This window comes from Triticum aestivum, chromosome 3D (assembly GCF_018294505.1).
Source record: "Triticum aestivum cultivar Chinese Spring chromosome 3D, IWGSC CS RefSeq v2.1, whole genome shotgun sequence".
Taxonomy (NCBI): Eukaryota; Viridiplantae; Streptophyta; class Magnoliopsida; order Poales; family Poaceae; genus Triticum; species Triticum aestivum.
The window spans coordinates 514560088-514581488 of NC_057802.1; the positions used below are offsets into that span (position 1 = coordinate 514560088).

The window sequence follows — 21401 nt, forward strand, 5'->3', positions numbered from 1 at the left end:
AAGCCAAACCCACCAAAAAATCCGTCCGACCGAAGGCGACCCATCCGCCGCGCCGCATCCAACCCATCGTCCTTCCTTCCTCCTCCGCCGCTCCGGTGGCGCGATGGCCGCGCGGGCCCTCCTCCTCCGGACAGCCGCCCGCTGCTGCTCCCCTCTCCACTCCCCCACCGCCGCCCCGCGCCTCCACCCGCGGCTCCGCAGCCACGCCGCCGCTCCCCAGCTCTGCTTCCCCGCGCTCTCCTTCTCCGCCTCCGCCGCGTCCACCAGCTCGCACGGCCCCAGCGGCGGCGACGCCGGCGCCGAAGGGGAGGATGACAAGGGAGGGTACGAGAACTACCTGGGGATGAGCGACGACGAGCTCATGGCACAGTGCGACATGGGCACCTTCAAGTCTTCCGGCCCCGGCGGCCAGCACCGCAACAAGCGCGAGTCCGCCGTCCGGCTCCGCCACCACCCCACCGGTATCGTCGCCCAGGTCAGCTTCCATTGTCAAGTTGCTCTGGGAGTGTGCTGCCCAAAACAGAGTGGTTAATTTAGCCGTGATGTCCAGCCCAGTGCTTGAGTGCTTGACGGATGTTGGTTCTAACGGTGGACTTGTAGCTTCCGGGAGGTGGGGCTTCCTCTCATCTCAAATAGGAGTACTTGGCACTTCCCAGAATATCCATACCATTTTCAGTTGAGCTTTAGAGGCGCATTGCCTAATTGAGAGATTTATGTTTCAAGTCAACTAGCATAATTAGTGTGTCCACAACATCAACCAACAATATATGTAGCCATCATGGCGGACAGGATTTTATTTTTGTACCAACAAAGATCAATCTATCATTGTTTCAGTTAGTGCCGCGACAACCTTCATCGATGTCTTTGAACCCAAACAGCATCTTGCACTAACCCTCTTAAATGAACATTCTATGCAATGCTTGCCATGTTCGTGTTTGACAAGTATGGAATGTTGCTTTCCCCACTGAATTCATACGATCATCACACTGAACTTCAAAGTTCAAACCAACCAAATGTCTGATTCTTAATCATTTTTTCCCTTCATGTCAGCCATCTTATGTGGTAGAACTAGCTCTTTCTCCACTCCTTTGTGTGATAGTTTATCTCATCATGGTTCCCCACAGGCTGTGGAGGATAGGTCACAACATAAGAATCGATCATCTGCTTTATCTCGGCTTCGGACCCTGATTGCTCTTAAAGGTAAATCTGATGTGCTTCAAGTTATGCATGTTTTAGCTCAGTAAATGTTTAAGTAATATCATGCACACCCAATACCACGACGTGACCTAAATGGCTCAAAACTTATTATGTTAGTTGCAAATAACCCCAAGCAGCAACCTAATGTTTCAATAATTGTTTATCTTTTTTTAGGGACAATAATTGTTTATCTTGATCACCATGCACTTACTCATAATTTACAGCAGCAAGAATGATCGGGTTATGTTTACATCGTTCGTTTTCAATTTCCATGGTAGTCATTTAACATTTTGGTCGTTCACATCTTATCAGTTAGGAGGCCGATAAACCTTGATAACTACACTCCTCCAGTTGAACTTCTTCAGATATTGCCACTGAAGTCTACCATTCGATCAAAGGATGTTGGTAACCAAATTGGCCCAAATAATCCAAAATTTTCTCCAGTATGCTTCTCTTCTTATCTCATGCTCAATGTTGCCAATTTGAATGCCTCCGTTTCCAACGTTCTCTTCTTTTGGTGAGCAGGGAATGCAAGCTTTATTAGATCTTCTATTTGCTGTTGAAGGTTCTGTATCAGAGGCAGCGAAAATTCTAGGGTAATGCGTGACTTTCTAGTCTTTTTGGCAAGTGTAACAAAACAACCTGTTATCAGAAATGGGTGCTAGTTTACAACATGTTCACTCCATTTGGTTTTATGAAACCATCTTCTATACAATATGTTGAACTACTTGACATAATGCAGCCTAAGCACTGGTGCCCTGTCAAGGTTAATTCTATCAGATGATTCTCTCCGAGCGGCTGCCAATGAACTACGAGCCTCCAAGGTATTCTTTCTTGCAAATCAGTGTCCAGCTGGTTATACATGTCTGTTCGTTCAGAAAAGAACAATACAGATCGCATGCAAAAAATCTGCACTCCATAATCGAGTTCCAGCAATAACTAGTTATGTCACCCAGCTTCCAGGGTACCCAAGCTTAGGTGTAGTAGCATTTTTTAGAAATAAGATTATTTGAAAATTTATGCTAGCTAAATCATGGGTCAATTTGTGTTACTGAAACCGCATTGTCATATTCCCCATCACACCCTAAGTTTTGAGTCTTGGCTGAACTCTGAAGCCACATTTCAGTCCCAAATTCTGCAATTTGTTGCATGCTTGCTACTCTAATGAAGATCTTAACCACATATCTGTCTCTGCAGGGACTGAAGCCACTAAGATGATGCCCCTTTACAATGTTATCATCTTCAGCTGCGCCACAGGTGCCAAGGTGTCTGATTGCTTATGATTTCATGGCATGCCATTGGAGCTTATGCCCAATTCCCTGGCGCAAGAAATGCAAAACATACACAGGGTCTGTCCTATACTGCTATACAGGGCCATCATCATGCCTGCTTGTTTGTCGCACACCATTGTAACCTTCTTGTTGTACAGTGCAATTGTACTTTCACATGTCGCCATCGCTTGATGATGCCTTCAACAAATTGGATCTACTTTTAAGCGATACAGCGCCTTTTTATTACCAAACTACTTTTCACATTTGTGTGTACATTTGCTGCGTTGTGTCAACTGTCAAGTATGAACTCAAACAGAAAACCTTGCCATATTTTCATTGGCACATGTTACATACAGGCTATCTATCTCGTGTGTGAGCTACGTACATGTTTATTTTTCTAGTTCCCAAGAGGCCAAAACTGTGGAAAGGCAATGGATATCTTACTGACAAATTCATACAGGTGCCTCTCAAATCAAGTAAACATTGTTAATATCGGCCCTATTTATCGTTCATCAAACGCTCAGCTAGGAGCATGTCATCAGGAGTAGTCACCTGCAACAAGTTCACATTTTAAGGATCAGTTTATTCAAACTTAACGGTTCAGAACAGACTAGTTCAAATAGCTAACATGATACCTTGATGTTTGTATAAGAGCCCTCGGTGATATAAACAGGATGTTTCAAGTATTCTACGATGGAAACATCGTCAGTGACCTCAAGGGCATCCCTGCGAGTGCAGAGTTTAGTCAGCAAGGAGAGATGGGAATTAGTGTATCAGTGGACTATATGCTGTGATCGGCTAACCGTTTAACAAGCTCGAAACCATCCCTGAGCAAATTGGGTTTCATCACCTACAATCAGTATACATTTCCTAGTCATATCTGTTCTGCCCACATAAAAAATGGAAATGGAAACACAAATCATGAAATGTTCTTGTTACAGAGGCAATACTACCTGTGGAGTTTGCATTTCCCAGAGGGTTTTCCTATCAAGAGTTTTTACGACAAACGAGTCGCTATTGGCCTGGAGACAGAAGGGGGGAGAGGATTATGGTTGCACAGCCAGAATTCCGTTGTCATTTATGCATTATTATTATTAGATATCTCGAAGTTGACCAAGGATCTTTGCAAGCTCATCTTATTGATGAATATCGGGATGTATAAACAGTCACCTCCTTTATAGTAGCTTTGACAGGAACACCAAGAACAGCTGCTCCATGCACCGCAGCATCTTCTAAGACCTAGTCAGTGAAATCAAAACCAATATTATTCCTTGAGCAGCCTGCAAGATTTTACAAATATTACTTTTTTCTCTTTACAAAGTTACTGTGAAATACCAAAGCATCAGGATTAAGTAAGTTCAAAGCCAGATAATTTATCATGCATGTAGTATAATTTCAAAAATATCATTTGTAACTTCGAAGGGAGAGTTTTCTGTTAGTTGATGATTGTGCAAGAATTCCCTTTATAGAAAAAAAACAGATTCAAGAACATCTTACAAGACACGATATGATGGATAATTCAGGCTAGATCATAGAAGGTAACCTTTTTCACATCTTCAGAGGATACCAAGGGTCTTGCAGAATCATGGACACAAACAAGCTCTGAATCTCCATCAATTTCCTGCGGACAAATTTTTTTGTTCGCAAGATTTACAAATTCTGAAGATACTGTGTGGCTGTACAAAAGCAAGCAACCTAACAAGTAGGCTAACACTAACCTGAAGTCCATTAAAAACAGAGTCTTGTCTCTCTTTTCCCGGGGTTGTAAATTTAATAGGTATTTGCAAGTTTTCAACAGAACCTGTAGAAACAGTTAATTGATGAACATCTTACTCGGAGGCTGTACTGTATCATTCTTCAAATGTAGTCACAGAACTTAATTTTAATAAGGCGTAGATGCTAGGTAGATAAAAGAATAGTAAAGACAATGAGTATAGGATGGATCCAGACGAACCTTCAAATACATTTTTGTAGGATGGATCACACACCACCACGACTTCTTTCACTTCCTTCATTCCACAGAATGTCCTTAAACTGTGGGACAGAAATGTAAGTATTTCATGTCTGCGGGACATAATGACATTGCCAAATCAGGGAACTATTGAGTTCTAAGCTAAGGAAATGAACCTGTGCAGTGCAATCGGTACTCCCAGTAATGGTAGATACTGCTTAGGCATATTGGCCTGTTACAAAAGATGGAGAGAAATTTAGGTACATTCATCATCCACTGAAATGATTCGCTAGTTCACTGCGAAATAGTAAAACTATTCAGAAGCAGCATAACTCACAGCGTATCTAAAATTGATATCATCAAGCATTGCACTGATGCCTGTTCATTTTGTTTAACACTACTCCTAATGTTCAAGAAATATACAAAATCTCTTGTACACTGCATTTATCTTCACTTATAGCACGAAAAAGTCGTATAGATACACCATCAGAGTGCATATCAGCAATAGAAGGACAGCTATGGCATTTCCCACCAGAATTGTCACACTAATGTAATGAACATGACCCGGAGCAATACACAGAACACTGTCAAGGACATAATACACTTGAGAACAACAGCCACTTCGTGGAAGCTAAGTTTGGAGCATGATGATGAGATAAGAGAAATACCCCCATTCTCTTCCCTTGCCCTCCGGACAAGAGGATCACCGAGACGCTCCTCTCCTTGACAGCCTCCCCGCCCTGGCGAAACAGAACCCTCCGTCAGCCAAAAGAGCTCACATCACACAGGCGTGTCATCCAAAATCCACGTACCTGCGCGCCGTCCGGTTCGGCACCGCAGATGGCTGAATGCGAACGCCTCGTGCTCCGCCGCTGAGCAACCCCGCAGCTCCCACCTGGCCACCGTTGACCCCAAAAAACAGGAAGGCCTCAGTACAGCAGCAGCAGCGGATAAGAATTTACAGACAATCGGACTGGAGCTCCGGCAAATACGCAGCTCCAGGGGCGCCAAAACGAAGGGATTAGAGGCGATTGGCCTGGAGCAACAGGAGCAGTCCTTTACCAATCCGCAGGCGGCGGACGGGGCGGGACGCGGGAAGCAGCACGGCCGCGGGGCATGGAGGCGGCGTCGGGGCGGAAGCGGGCCGGGCGTGCGGGTGGAGGTGGAGGTGGAGGCAGAGGCGGAGCTCCATGCCGGAGGCGCTGGTGGGTGACCCAATGGGAGGGAGAGGGCGGGTGGTGCTGCTGGCGATGGGCGGCCGGAGCGGAGGCGACAAAAACAGTGGGAGGAGGCATCCCGGAACGGAAGTGGGGTGTGGTGCGGATGCATTCCGGTCAATCTCCGCCGTCCACGAGTTCTGTTTTTCTCCGTCACGTGCAAGGGATGTCTACCATTTCGCGTCAACGGGTCATAAGTTCCCTTTTTCAATTATCCAACAACTGCTCTTTTCTTTTGTTGTTTATTGTCTTAGTTTTGAACGTCAAATTTTGTGAAAATTGCCATGTTTGCCCGTTAAACTTGCCACCTTTTTTTAGAGAGAACGTCGGCCTTTATTGATCAAGCAACTAAGTTACACAGAGTCTCCCGGATACAATCCGGAGCAGAATGGAAAATACAAAGACTCACTGAGTTCATACTAGATCTAGCTAAAACATTAGATTGCCGATGAACATGCTTGAAAGTCACAGAAGACGGAGCCCCACACGCCAACTTGATATCAGCGATTATATAACCCACAATGGAGCGGTCTCGTGCAGAAGAGTGCAACCTTTGCACCACCGAGAGGCAATCGGATTGGAAGATCACATGCATATATAGTCTCTTGGCGAGCCAAAGTAGCCGCACGACGAAGAGCCATCGCCTCTGCCACTTCCGAGGATGAAACACCCGACAAGGGTTCTGAAGCAGCAGCAACACACTGGCCGGTATGGTCCTGAATCACCATGCCTATTGTCGAAGAGCCCCGGTCCAGCGAAACAGCTGCATCTAGACACCAGCAAAGTATCATGTGGTGGCGGAGACCAATGAGAGCTAGAAGCAGGGGTCTCACGTCTAGCAGCAGGATGAGTTTTGAAAAGATGCTGGAAAATCAAATCAATATAAGCACGCGCCCTCGCAGCTGTATGCTTCAGGAGAGGAGCAACAGGTTCATTAGGAGCAGAATTCCGAGCCTCCCAAATGTGCCATAGAGTGACAGTCAGGATAGAGACATCTCGATCAGATCCATAGGATAGGAAGTTGAACAGCCATTGCTTTGGAGATGTAAAGGAAGAGCGATACAGCTTGATCCCAAACGCACCCTTGATCTCCTCCCAGATAGCACGGGCATGTCCACAAAAAAGCAAAGCATGCTCAATGCCTTCCGATCGGCCACAGGAGTAATAGTCAGTCCTCGTCGGCACCTAGCGGCGGAGAAGTTGCTCTCCCGAGGGTAGGCAATCATGAGCAAACCGCCAGAGCATCACTTTCATCTTGTTTGGAGCCTTGATATTCCATAAATTTTCCTCCAAAGACCAACTGGAGTGCTGCCCCCTACCATTTCCACTCCGGCCAGACAAGAAACGGCTCGTCCTGGCCATGTTATAAGCAGAACAGACAGTGTATTCACCAAATCTAGTGAAAGGCGAGCGCACAAAGTCCGGTCCACCCGCCAAGTTTATTGGAATTTGGAGAATATCATTGGCTACCTCCTCCGTGAAGAAAGCTCTCACAGTATCCACATTCCAACACCTAATATCCTCATCGATCAAGCAATGAACCTTTGGCAGACTCTGGGATAGGAGATAGGGGCCGAAGCAAAGCTGGAGGGGTAGAGGGAATCCAGTTATCCTTGAGAAAATGGGTACTTCTTGAAGGAAATATGCCCTAGAGGCAATAATAAAGTTGTTATTTATATTTCCTTATATCATGATAAATGCTTATTATTCATGCTAGAATTGTATTAGCCGGAAACTTAGTACATGTGTGAATACATAGACAAACAGAGTGTCACTAGTATGCCTCTACTTGACTAGCTCGTTGAATCAAAGATGGTTAAGTTTCCTAGCCATAGACATGAGTTGTCATTTGATTAACGGGATCACATCATTATAGAATGATGTGATTGACTTGAACCATTCCGTTAGCTTAGCATTTGATTGTTTAGTATATTGCTATTGCTTTCTTCATGACTTATACATGTTCCTATGACTATGAGATTATGCAACTCCCGAATAAAGGAGGAACACTTTGTGTGCTACCAAACATCACAACGTAACTGGGTGATTATAAAGGTGCTCTACAGGTGTCTCCGATGGTACTTGTTGAGTTGGCATAGATCAAGATTAGGATTTGTCACTCCGATTATCGGAGAGGTATCTCTGGGCCCTCTCGGTAATGCACATCACTATAAGCCTTGCGAGCAATGTAACTAATGAGTTAGTTGCGGGATGATGCATTACGGAACGAGTAAAGAGACTTGCCGGTAACGAGATTGAACTAGGTATGGAGATACCGACGATCGAATCTCGGGCAAGTAACATACCGATGACAAAGGGAACAACGTATGTTGTTATGCGATTTGACCGATAAAGATCTTCGTAGAATATGTAGGAGCCAATATGAGCATCCAGGTTCCGTTATTGGTTATTGACCGGAGATGTGTCTCGGTCATGTCTACATAGTTCTCGAACCCGTAGGGTCCGCACGCTTAACGTTCGGTGACGATCGGTATTATGAGTTTATGTGTTTTGATGTACCGAAGATAGTTCGGAGTCCCGGATGTGATCACGGACATGACGAGGAGTCTCGAAATGGTTGAGACATAAAGACTGATATATTGGACGACTATATTCGGACACCGGATGAGTTCCGGGGGTCACCGGATATTTATCGGAGTGCCGGGGGGTTATCGGAACCCCCGGGGGGACTATTGGGCCTTCATGGGCCATAGGGAACAGGAGAGGCAGCCCACAAGGGGCAGCCGCGCCCCCTCCCTATAGGGAGTCTGAATTGGACTAGGGAGGGGGACGCGCGCCCCCCCTTTCCTTCTCCTTTCCCTCTCCTTCCTTCCCCCTCCCCCCTTCCTAGTAGGACTAGGAAAGGATGAATCCTACTCCTACTAGGAGGAGGATTCCTCCTCTCCTTGGGGCGCACCAAGGGCCGGCCGGCCTCCCCCGTGCTCCTTTATATACGGGGGCAAGGGGGCACCCTAGGACACACAAGTTGATTGTTCCAAGCCATGTGCGGTGCCCCCTCCACCATATTCCACCTCGATCATATCGTAGCGGTGCTTAGGTGAAGCCCTGCGTCGGTAACTTCATCATCACCGTCATCACGCCGTCATGCTGACAGAACTCTCCCTCGAAGCTCTACTGGATCGTGAGTTCGTGGGACGTCACCGAGCTGAACGTGTGCAGATCACGGAGGTGCAGTACGTTCGGTACTAGGATCGGCCGATCGTGAAGACGTACGACTACATCAACCGCGTTGTCATAACGCTTCCGCTTACGGTCTACGAGGGTACGTGGACAACACTCTCCCCTCTCGTTGCTCTGATATCACTGTTTGGGAACGTAGTAATTTCAAAAAAAATCTACGCACACGCAAGATAATTTTGACCGCTGTCCAGTGATCTACTCCTAGATCACTATTGTACTCCCTTGCCAAACTCAGTATAGGGTATACAATAGATCTGGTACACAGCATGGCATACTTTATAGAACCTATGGCTGAGGCATAGGGAATGAATTTCATACTCTTTCTATCTTCTGTCGTGGTCAGGCTTTGAGTCTTACTCAATTTCACACCTTGCAATACAGGTAAGAACTCCTTCTTTGATTGTTCCATTTTGAACTACTTCAAAAATTTGTCAAGGTATGTACTCATTGAAAAAACTTATCAAGCGTCTTGATCTATCTCTATAAATCTTGATGCTCAATATGTAAGCAGCTTCATCGAGGTCTTTCTTTGAAAAACTTCTTTCAAACACTCCTTTATGCTTTCCAGAAAATTCTACATCATTTCCGGTCAACAATATGTCACTCACATATACTTTATCAGAAAGGCTGTAGTGCTCCCACTCACTTTCTTGTAAATATAGGCTTCACCGCAAGTCTGTATAAAACCATATGCTTTGATCACACTATCAAAGCGTATATTCCAACTCTGAGAGGCTTGCACCAGTCCATAAATGGATCACTAGAGCTTGCACACTTTGTTAGCACTTTTAGGATCGACAAATCCTTCTAGTTGCATCATATACAACTCTTCTTTAATAAATCCATTAAGGAAGACAGTTTTGACATCTATTTGCCAGATTTCATAAAATGTGGCAATTGCTAACATGATTCGGACAGACTTTAAGCATCGCTACGAGTGAGAAAATCTCATCGTAGTCAACACCTTGAACTTTGTCAAAAACCTTTTTCGACAAGTCTAGCTTTGTAGATAGTAACACTACTATCAGCGTCCGTCTTCCTCTTGAAAATCCATTTATTCTCAATGACTTGCCAATCACCGGGCAAGTCAACCAAAGTCCATACTTTGTTCTCATATATGGATCCCATCTCAGATTTCATGGCCTCAAGCCATTTCGCGGAATCTAGGCTCATCATCGCTTCCTCATAGTTCGTACGTTCGTCATGGTCTAGTAACATGACTTCCAGAACCGGATTACCGTACCACTCTGGTGCGGAACGTACTCTGGTTGACCTACGAGGTTCGGTAGTACCTTGATCTGAAGTTTCATGATCATGATCATTAACTAATTGGTGTAGGCATCACTGGAACTGATTTCTGTGATGAACTACTTTCCAATTCGGGAGAAGGTACAATTACCTCATCAAGTTCTAGTTTGCTCCCACTCACTTCTTTGAAGAGAAACTCCTTCTCTAGAAAGGATCCATTCTTAGCAACAAAATATCTTGCCTTCGGATCTGTGATAGAAGGTGTACCCAACAGTTTCCTTTGGGTATCCTATGAAGACGCATTTCTCTGATTTGGGTTCGAGCTTATCAGGTTGAAACTTTTTCACATAAGCATCGCAACCCTAAACCTTAAGAAACGACAGCTTAGGTTTCTTGCCAAACCATAGTTCATACGGTGTCATCGCAACAGATTTAGATGGTGCCCTATTTAACATGAATGTAGCTGTCTCGAATGCATAACCCCAAAAATGATAGTGGTAAATCGGTAAAAGACATCATAGATTGCACTATATCCAATAAAGTACGGTTATGACGTTCGGAAACACCATTATGCTGTGGTGTTCTGGGTGGCGTGAGTTGTGAAACTATTTCACATTGTTTTAAATGAAGGCCAAACTCGTAACTCAAATATTTGCCTCTGCGATCAGATCGTAGAAACTTTATTTTCTTGTTACGATGATTCTCCACTTCACTCTGAAAATCTTTGAACTTTTCAACTGTTTCAGACTTGTGTTTCATTAAGTAGATATACCCATATCTGCTCAAATCATCTGTGAAGGTCAGAAAATAACGATACCCGCCACGAGTTTTAACACTCATCGGACCGCATACATCGGTATGTATTATTTCCAATAGGTCAGTAGCTCGCTCCATTGTTCCGGAGAACGGAGTTTTAGTCATCTTGCCCATGAGGCATGGTTCGCAAGCATCAAATGATTCCAAAAGCCCATCAGCATGGAGTTTCTTCATGCGCTTTAAACCAATATGACCTAAACGGCAGTGCCACAAATAAGTTGCACTATCATTATTAACTTTGCATCTTTTGGCTTCAATATTATGAATATGTGTATCACTACGATCGAGATCCAACAAACTATTTTCATTGGGTGTATGACCATCGAAGGTTTTATTCATGTAAACAGAATAACAATTATTCTTTGACTTTAAATGAATAACCGTATTGCAATAAACATGATCAAATCATATTTATGCTCAACACAAACACCAAATAACATTTATTTAGGTTCAACACTAATCCCGAAAGTATAGGGAGTGTGCGATGATGATCATATCAATCTTGGAACCACTTCCAACACACATCGTCACTTCACCCTTAACTAGTTTCTGTTCATTCTGCAATTTCTGTTTCGAGTTACTAATCTTAGCAACTGAACTAGTATCAAATACTGAGGGGTTGCTATAAACACTAGTAAAGTACACATCAATATCATGTATATCAAATATACCTTTGTTCAATTTGCCATCCTTCTTATCCGCCAAATACTTGGGGCAGTTCTGCTTCCAGTGACCAGTCCCTTTGCAGTAGAAGCACTTAGCTCAGGCTTAGGTCTAGACTTGGGCTTCTTCACTTGAGCAGCAACTTGCTTGCCGTTCTTCTTGAAGTTCCCCTTCTTCCCTTTGCCCTTTTCTTGAAACTAGTGGTCTTGTCAACCATCAACACTTGATGCTCTTCTTGATTTCTACCTTCGTCGATTTCAGCATCACGAAAGCTTGGGAATCGTTTCTGTTATCCCTTGCATATTGTAGTTCATCACGAAGTTCTAGTAACTTGGTGATAGTGACTAGAGAACTCTGTCAATCACTATCTTATCTGGAAGATTAACTCCCACTTGATTCAAGTGATTGTAGTACTCAGACATTCTGAGCACATGCTCACTAGCTGAGCTATTCTCCTCCATCTTGTAGGCAAAGTACTTGTCAAAGGTCTCATACCTTTCGACATGGGCATGAGTCTGAAATAATAATTTAAACTCCTGGAACATCTCATATGCTCCATGGCGTTCAAAACGTCTTTGAAGCACCGATTCTAAGCCGTAAAGCATGATGCACTAAACTATCAAGTAGTCATCATATCGAGCTTGCCAAACGTTCATAACGTCTGCATTCGCTCTTGCAATCGGTGTGTCACCTAGTGGTGCATCAAGGACATAATTCTTCTGTGCAACAATGAGGATAATCCTTAGATCACGAATCCAATCCGCATCATTGCTACTAACATCTTTCAACTTAGTTTTCTCTAGGAACATATCAAAAATAAAATAGGGAGCTAAACGCGAGCTATTGATCTACAACATAGATATTCAAATACTATCAGGACTAAGTTCATGATAAACTAAAGTTCAATTAATCATATTACTTAAGAACTCCCACTTAGATAGACATCCCTCTAGTCATCTAAATGATCACGTGATCCAAATCAACTAAACCATGTCCGATCATCACGTGAGATGGAGTAGTTTTCAATGGTGAACATCACTATGTTGATCATATCTACTATATGATTCACGCTCGACCTTTCGGTCTCCAGTGTTCCGAGGCCATATCTGCATATGCTAGGCTCGTCAAGTTTAACCCGAGTATTCTGCGTGCAAAACTGGCTTGCACCCGTTGTATATGAACGTAGAGCTTATCACACCCGATCATCACGTGGTGTCTCAGCACGAAGAACTGTCGCAACGGTGCATACTCAGGGAGAACACTTGTACCTTGAAATTTAGTGAGAGATCATCTTATAATGCTACCGTCGAACTAAGCAAAATAAGATGCATAAAAGATAAACATCACATGCAATCAATATAAGTGATATGATATGGCCATCATCATCTTGTGCCTTTGATCTCCATCTCCAAAGCACCGTCATGATCACCATCGTCACCGGCGCGACACCTTGATCTCCATGGTAGCATCGTTGTCGTCTCGCCAACTATTGCTTCAACGACTATTGCTACCGCTTAGTGATAAAGTAAAGCAATTACATGGCGATTGCATTTCATACAATAAAGCGACAACCATATGGCTCCTGCCAGTTGCCGATAACTCTGTTACAAAACATGATCATCTCATACAATAAAATTTAGCATCATGTCTTGACCATATCACATCACAACATGCCCTGCAAAAACAAGTTAGACGTCCTCTACTTTGTTGTTGCAAGTTTTACGTGGCTGCTATGGGCTGAGCAAGAACCGTTCTTACCTACGCATCAAAACCATAACGATTTTTCATCAAGTATGTGTTTTTTTAACCTTCACAAGGACCGGGCGTAGCCACACTCGATTCAACTAAAGTTGGAGAAACAGACACCCGCCAGCCACCTGTGTGCAAAGCACGTCGGTAGAACCAGTCTCGCGTAAGCGTACACGTAATTGTAAGTGCATCTAGTGCCACCCCTAGTTGGTTTTGGAGTATTGACGACAAACCTGGTTGAGGGACTAATGTGTTTGTGAGAATTGCAGGATAACACAGGTAGTAGTTCCGCATTGATTCGGTTTACCTACCAGAGATGACCCCTAAAAATGTATGAAGACATTGAAGACAATGGTGGTATGTGAAGATATTCACATTGAAGACTATGACAAGAGAAGACATTGCGTGAGGACTATGGACCGTGAAGACTTAGTTGTTTCGTTGTTTCCTTTTCTTCTTTGTTGAGTCATAGGAACCACCGTACTGTTAAGTGGGGTCCCAGTGAACAAAGTCAGAGTGATTGAAGTGATGCTCAACCAAATCCTATGTCTTTGAGCAAAGACAATGAGAGCAAACCTTATCCAGAGCTGGATGAGTCAGCTTTACTTGTAGCCCAAGTAAAGTTGTCGCGTGTGTTTGAAATCTAACCATTGGAACACGTGTCAGTTCCTTAGTGACCCAAGGTCATTTCGGACAAATCAGGTCGGGTTGCCTAGTGGCTATAAATAGCCCACCCCTACACCATAAATTGGTGGCTGCTCAGAGTTAGTGCACGGCTTTTGTCGTTTGAGAGCAACCCACCTCCGAAGCTTTTGAGAGAGAGAAATCCTTGCGAGGACAAAGCCCAAACACCCAGAGCCAAAAGAGTGTTAGGCATCACTGAAGTCTTTCTGTTCGCGTGACCTGAAGACTTGTTACACTTGAGGACTGTGAATCCTCCAGCCGGTTAGGCGTCGCGTTCTGAGCATCCAAGAGTCATTGTGGATCGCCGGTGAACGAAGTCTGTGAAGGTTTGGAAGTCTACCTTGAAGACTTACCAGAGTGATTGGGCGAGGACTGGGTGTCCTTAGCTCAAGGGGAATAAGGTGAAGACACGGTCTTCTGAATCTCAGCCTCCCTAACCAGACGTACAGTTGTCACAACAACTGGAACTGGTCCAACAAATCCTTGTCCTCACCAAGTGACTGGTTCTATCCTCTCCCTCTCTTTACTTACAGTTTGTCTTCGTGAAGTCATTGCCTGCTTGCACTACCTGTTTGACTTCACTGTGTGACTACTATCATTGTTTGGCTTCATACTGTCTTCCATCCCGATCTTTACTACCTAGCTGCTATTAGTCTTCGTGCTTTCACTTCATTGAATACTTGACTATGGCTTGCTTAGTGTAGTCTACCTTCTGCTGCATATCAATAGGTTCATTTCTATTGTTTGTCTTCGAAACTCTCATGTTTTGAAGACTTTCATAAAAATCGTCTATTCACCCCCCCTCTAGTCGATAACTAGCACTTTCAATTGGTATCAGAGCAAGGTACTCCCTTGTTCTGTGTGATTCGGTTTAACCACCTGGAGTTTTAGCTATGTCGACTGCAGGGATAATCAAAGTCTCCGCTGCTTGCCCCGTCTTCGATGGAACTGAATATCCCTACTGGAAGAATAAGATGTGCATGCATCTTGAAGCCATTGATGTCGACCTCTGGTATGTCGTCAAGAATGGTGTCCCCAAGACTGGTGAAGGTGTCACCCCTGCTGATGTCAAGAAGTTCATTCAACTGGATTCTACTGCCAAGAACATCATCTATGGTCATCTGACCAAAGGACGGTATGGCCGTGTGAGTGCTCTGGAAACGTCGAAGCTAGTCTGGGACTGGCTCTCCAAGGTCAACGAAGGCGTCTCAACCCAGCGAGATCAAAGGATCAGTGTTCTTCGCAACCTCTTCAACCGCTTCAAGAGAAACGACAATGAGAATGTCCAGCTCACGTTTGATCGCCTCACTGACATCACAAATGAGCTTCGTGCTCTCGGCGCCACCGAGATCACCAAGCATGAAATCGTCAAGACACTGCTGAGATCACTTGATAGCTCGCTCGACACCCTTGCCCTGATGATACAAGAACGTCCTGACTTCAATACACTCGATCCGTCTGACATACTTGAGAGGCTCAACACACATGAGTTCCAGCTATCTGAGAAAAGAGATATCTATGGCCCCAACTATGGCCGAACTCATGCTTTGAAGGCAAAAGTTGTTTCCTCATCTGAAGAAGAATCTGACTGCAGTTCTGGTGATCCTGAAGACATTGGAAAGGAGCTTGCTATGCTTGTGAAGAAGTTCCAGAAGTTCACTAAGAAGAAGGGCTTCAGAAAGTCTTCACGATCCAGCTCAAGAAATGATGAATCTTCCACTCATGACTACAAGAAGAGAACATGTCACAAGTGCAAGAAACCTGGACACTACATCTCTGAGTGTCCACAGTGGGACAATGAGAACAAGAAGAAGAAGAAGAAGAGCAAGGAATATGATTCTGGTGACAAGAAGAAGAAATCCTCAAAGTCTTCTTCCAAGTCCTCATCCAAGTCTTCATCTCATAAGAAGAGCTCATCTGGCAAGGCTCGTGCTTTTGTTGGCAAGGAGATGGATTCAAAGGAGGAGTCTGCTTCTGAGGAGGCGGAGGTGGAGTCTGAGGAGGAGTCCGACCCTGGTGAGGGAGTCCTGGATTAGGGGGTCCTCGGACAGCCGGACTATGTACTTTGGCTGGACTGTTGGACTATGAAGATACAAGATTGAAGACTTCGTCCCGTGTCCGGATGGGACTCTCCTTTGCGTGGAAGGCAAGCTTGGCAATTCGGATATGTAGATCTCCTCCCTTGTAACCGACTCTGTGTAACCCTATCCCCCTCCGGTGTCTATATAAACCGGGGGTTTAGTCCGTAGGACAAGAACAATCATAATCATAGGCTAGCTTCTAGGGTTTAGCCTCTACGATCTCGTGGTAGATCAACTCTTGTAATACTCATATCATCAAGATCAATCAAGCAGGAAGTAGGGTATTACCTCCATCGAGAGGGCCCGAACCTGGGTAAACATTGTGTCCCCCGCCTCCTGTTACCATCCGCCTTAGACGCACAGTTCGGGACCCCCTACCCGAGATCCGCCGGTTTTGACACCGACATTGGTGCTCTCGTTGAGAGTTCCACTGTGCCGTCACGATAAGGCTTGATGGCTCGCCTTGTCGTCAAGGACAGCATTACCTCTGGGGGAGCCCTGGCTGCAGGCCAAACTCTCCGACTAGGCGGCTTCGTCATGACCGCCCGTTCGGCCGTCGCGCCGACGATGACTTCTCAGGTCATCAAAAACAGCCTCCACGTCGGCTCGGAATTCGCCGAGCAGATGGACCCAATGGAGCTCTCTTCTTTGAACGAGCTCTTGGATCGCATCGCCGCCCTGGGAGTCGCTACGGACTATGATCGGATCGGGCTCAAACCCGACCAAAGGGAGATTAACTCTCCGCCGGTCACCCATCAGATAGCGGTGGTGGAGGAGCAATGTAGCGATTCTTCCTCTATTTTGAGGATGAACTATGTCCGGATTCCCGAGCTCTCCGAGCCGGATACCCGTCTACGGGAGGACATGGCCCAAGCTTCGAACTTAGAATCAGGCATGGGGCCAGAACTATTGGGCAACATCCCGGAGCCCGAACTTCCAAGCTCGGAAACTCCTCCGCCCCTGGGTTCCAGATCGGGTCAGGGTTTGGACCTAAATCTACCCACCCACCCAGACATAAGTGATCTTTCCCACATTAGACAAGAGCCCCAAGAGACAGTACATCACTATTGGGCCAGATTCCTCCTTGTAATGAACAAGGTCAAGGACTGTCGCGAGGAAGATGCAATTTCATTCTTTTTGCAAAAATTGCACGGACAAGGGAATTCTCAACGCCTTAAGTCACCGTGACATAGCACACTTCGCTGACTTGGCGTCCATAGTACAGAAGTACTGTGCGATGGAAAGCGCCTGGAAAACCCAAGCAAAATTCTGGGATCCCCCGGCTCTCACTAGACCCCCGTCCGAACTAAAAGGGTGTACTCTCGTAAGTCACCCGATCCAATCACAAAGAAACCAAAGCCTACTACAGGGTGTGGAACTATATTGGAGGGATGGCTCAATGGGCCATGCAAAATTCACAGCACACCGGGTACCATGCCAACACACAGCCTTAGAGCATGTTGGATACTCCGGCAGGTGGCCAAGAGCGGTGAGGATCTCCTCATCAACAATACCGCAGAGCACCATCCCGTGGAAAATAACAATACAGTATTGACAGTCTTCGAGACCTTCTCCTCAAACAATAGGCGCAAGCGAGCACTCCGCAGCCTTCCCGAAGTCTGCCACGTCGCAGTAATAAATCCATGGAACGACATGGCTATAACCTTCAATGCTAGTGACGAACCTCAACTCCGAACAACCCGAGCACCAGCCGCCTTGGCCCTTAGTCCAATTGTGGACGGCTTCCGGCTTACTAAAGTGCTCATGGACGGTGGCAGCAGATTAAACCTCATCTACGAGGAGACTCTTAACAAAATGGAAATAGACAAGATCCACATTAAGCAAAGCAGCACGACCTTCAGAGGAATCATCCCTAGTCGGGAGGCACGATGTGCGGGAAAAATCACACTAGATGTGGTATTCGGCACGCCGGAGAATTATAGGTCCGAAGAAATCACATTCCAAGTGGCCCCGTTCAGTAGCGGATACCACACCCTTTTAGGGCGGGAGGCATTCACGATCTTCCAAGCTATACCCCATTACGGGTACATGAAGCTCAAAATGCCCGGGCCCAATGGAATCATCACTCTAGCTAGTGATCCGGACATAGCACTCCGCGCCGAAAATAAAACCGCCGCACGGCCGAAGAACTAACTGCGCTGCGCTCCACAGTGGACAGGGACGACGTGATACTCGACAAAAGACCCAAGTCCACCTCTTTTAAACCAGCGGACGAAATAGTCAAATTCCAGGTCCACCCAACGGACCCTACAAAAACAGCATCCATCAGGGCACAGCTGAACCCCACAACAGACGCCGCACTGCGGGAGTTCTTGCGCGAGAATTGGGACATATTCGCCTGGCATCCTTCAGACATGCCAGGAATCCCACGCAGGCTGGCCGAGCACAGCCTTAACATTCTAAAGGGGTTCAAGCCAGTCAAGCAGACTCTTCGGCGTTTCTCTGAGCCTAAGCGACAAGCCATGGGAGAAGAGCTAGCCAAGTTACTTGAGGCCGGATTCATCCGAAATAAAACATCCGGACTGGCTAGCAAACCTGGTGATGGTACCAAAGAAGGACAAATCCTGGCGCCTATGTGTCGATTTCAAGGACCTTAACAAGGCTTGCCCCAAGGATCCCTTCCCCCTCCCCCGCATCGACCAAATTATCGACGCTACCGCAGGACACGACTCATTGTGTTTCCTCGACGCATACTCCGGATACCATCAAATTAAGATGGCGGAGTCCGATCAAGCCGCAACGGCATTTATCACCCCATACGGCCCCTTCTGTTTTAACACCATGCCTTTCGGGCTCAAAAACGCCGGTGCAACCTATCAACGCATGATTCAGACATGCCTGGAAACACAGATCGGCAAAACAGTGGAGGCATACGTAGACGATGTGGTCATTAAAACCAGACACGTCGAATCCTTAATAGACGACTTGAGGCTCACGTTCGACAATCTCCGAACATACGACATCAAGCTCAATCCGGAAAAATGCGTTTTCGGCGTGCCCGCCGGAAAGCTCTTGGGCTTCATCGTCTCCAATAGAGGAATTGAAGCAAATCCGGCTAAAATCCGAGCTCTGTCACAGTTGGCTATCCCAACAGACCTCAAGCAAATCCAGAAATTAACTGGATGCGTGACTGCCTTAAGCCGCTTTATCTCCTGATTAGGAGAAAAGGCACTACCCCTTTATCGCCTTCTTCGACGCACCGAACACTTCGAGTGGACGGATGCGGCCACGGCCGGATTGGAAGAAATAAAAGCCGTTTTGGCCACCAACCCAATCTTGGCCGCGCCAAATGTCGGCGAACCAATGCTGTTATATATAGCGGCAACACACCAAGTTGTAAGCGCAGTGCTCGTCGTCGAACGAGAGACGGACGGACATAAGTTCCCGCTTCAAAAGCCGGTATACTATGTATCCACTGTCCTCACTCCATGCAAATCACGGTACCCACATTATCAAAAGATAGCATACGCGGTCTTCATGGCATCCCGGAAACTACGACACTACTTTCAAGAGTGTTCAATTACGGTGGCCTCTGAAGTACCACTCAACGACATAATAAACAACCGCGATGCCACGGGCCGGATTGCTAAATGGGCTATTGAGCTCCTCCCGTTTGACATAATATACAAACCACGGCGAGCCATTAAGTCACAAGTACTGGCTGATTTCGCCGCCGAATGGACAGAAGCCGAACTCCCTAAAGAGTACGGTGCGTACTCCAATTGGATCATGCACTTTGACGGCTCTAAAATGCTGGCTGGTCTGGGGGCTGGTGTCGTCCTGACATCCCCCACCGGAGATACAGTCCAATACGTCCTCCAAATACTATACACAGACTCCAACAACGCAGCAGAATATGAGGCCCTGTTACATGGTCTCCGGATGGCAGTCTCCATGGGCATTCAACGCTTGGAGGTGCGTGGGGATTCGAACCTCGCAATATCTCAAATAAATGGAGACTTCGACGCCAAGGATCCGAAAATGGCGGCTTACCGCAACGCTGTCCTCAAAATGTCAGCCCGGTTCGAGGGGCTTTAATTCCACCCTATGGTCCGAGAAAACAATCAAGTGGCGGATATCCTCGCCCGCATCGGCGCTAAGCGCGACCCTGTCCCACCTAATATCTTCTTGGAAAGGCTATTTAAGCCATCCGTGGTATGGGAAGGAGAGGCCGGCAACAACAGTCCGGACCCAGCCACAACACCAGATACCGAACACTCTGACGTAACCGGAGGCTCTGCCACCGAAATAACGCCTTCGGCCCACGTGATTATGGCTGTCATCGCCCCGTGGACAGAACCCTTCTTGGCCTACCTAACTAGGCAAGAACTCCCTGAGGACCCAAACGAGGCACGTTGCATTGTGCGGCGGTCTAAAGCCTACAAGGTCCACGAGGGAGAGCTTTATAAGAAAAGCGCTACCGGAGTACTTCAATGGTGCATCTCCGAAGAGGAAGGACGGCAACTTTTGGCAGAAATTCATGCTGGACTTGGCGGCCACCACGCCGCAGCCCGGGCCCTTGTAAGCAAGGCCTTCCGCACAGGTTTTTACTGGCCGACGGCCCGAGCAGACGCACAGGACCTCGTTCAACGTTGCGTCGGTTGCCAGCTTTTTGCAAACCAAAGCCATATGCCACCTACCGCTCTCCAAACAATCCCCATTACTTGGCCCTTTGCGGTCTGGGGGCTTGATATGGTCGGACCCCTTAAAGGGGGAAGCCATAAGAAAAAATACCTATTGGTCATGGTGGATAAATTCACCAAATGGATAGAAGCCAAACCAGTTAAAACGGCCAAATCCGGACCAGTGATAGACTTCATATCCGGGGTTGTACACCGTTACGGCGTCCCCCACAGCATCATCACCGATAACGGCTCGAACTTTACAGCCGACAAGGTAAAAACTTGGTGCAACAACATGTGCATTAAGCTCGATTATGCCTCTGTCTATCACCCCCAAACAAACGGTCAGGTCGAACGGGCAAATGGTCTTATCATGAGCGGCATTAAACCCAGATTAGTGCGATCCTTGAAGGAATCAGACACACACTGGGTAGAGGAGCTCGACTCCGTACTATGGGGGCTGCGGACCACGCCGAATCGCACTACCGGATACACACCGTTTTTCATGGTGTACGACACAGAGGCGGTACTGCCCTACGGCATCATTCATGACTCACCTCGAGTGCGCATGTACGAAGAGAAAGAAGCCGAGCTTGATCGGCAGGACAGTTTTGACGCCCTGGAGGAGGAGCGTGACGTGGCAAAAGCCCGCTCCGCATTCTATCAGCAATAGGCTCGAC

General features: G+C 46.4%; 2 protein-coding genes across 2 annotated transcripts; one reads left to right on the forward strand and one right to left on the reverse strand.

The window, feature by feature from the left end:
- The first annotated feature begins 14 nt into the window (after positions 1-14).
- On the forward strand, positions 15-2729 carry LOC123080106 (uncharacterized). The gene is made up of 6 exons (XM_044502986.1): positions 15-475; positions 1125-1200; positions 1510-1640; positions 1723-1793; positions 1940-2021; positions 2395-2729. The coding sequence occupies exons 1-6, from the start codon at positions 104-106 to the stop codon at positions 2413-2415; spliced, it is 753 nt and encodes a 250-aa protein (XP_044358921.1). The 5' UTR covers positions 15-103; the 3' UTR covers positions 2416-2729.
- A 42-nt stretch (positions 2730-2771) lies between these two features.
- On the reverse strand, positions 2772-5776 carry LOC123080105 (2-C-methyl-D-erythritol 4-phosphate cytidylyltransferase, chloroplastic). The gene is made up of 12 exons (XM_044502985.1): positions 5482-5776; positions 5232-5314; positions 5088-5159; positions 4596-4651; positions 4423-4502; positions 4187-4269; positions 4012-4089; positions 3639-3707; positions 3422-3490; positions 3272-3318; positions 3104-3194; positions 2772-3020 (listed from the first exon to the last, which is right to left on the reverse strand). Exons 1-12 carry the CDS (start codon positions 5609-5611, stop codon positions 2967-2969), a joined length of 912 nt encoding a protein of 303 aa, XP_044358920.1. The 5' UTR covers positions 5612-5776; the 3' UTR covers positions 2772-2966.
- Positions 5777-21401: the final 15625 nt, after the last annotated feature.

What these genes read in the sequence shown, in the direction of transcription:
- LOC123080105 (XM_044502985.1), bottom strand. Translation starts at nt 5,611, where the DNA reads ATGGAGCTCCGCCTCTGCCTCCACCTCCACCTCCACCCGCACGCCCGG. An exon ending in GTACCGATTGCACTGCACAG is followed by an intron (nt 4,503 to 4,595) that starts GTTCATTTCCTT and finishes TCTGTCCCACAG; the next exon opens with TTTAAGGACATTCTGTGGAA. An exon ending in GCTCTTATACAAACATCAAG is followed by an intron (nt 3,021 to 3,103) that starts GTATCATGTTAG and finishes AACTTGTTGCAG; the next exon opens with GTGACTACTCCTGATGACAT.
- LOC123080106 (XM_044502986.1), top strand. Translation starts at nt 104, where the DNA reads ATGGCCGCGCGGGCCCTCCTCCTCCGGACAGCCGCCCGCTGCTGCTCC. An exon ending in ATAATCCAAAATTTTCTCCA is followed by an intron (nt 1,641 to 1,722) that starts GTATGCTTCTCT and finishes TTTGGTGAGCAG; the next exon opens with GGAATGCAAGCTTTATTAGA. An exon ending in ATGAACTACGAGCCTCCAAG is followed by an intron (nt 2,022 to 2,394) that starts GTATTCTTTCTT and finishes CTGTCTCTGCAG; the next exon opens with GGACTGAAGCCACTAAGATG.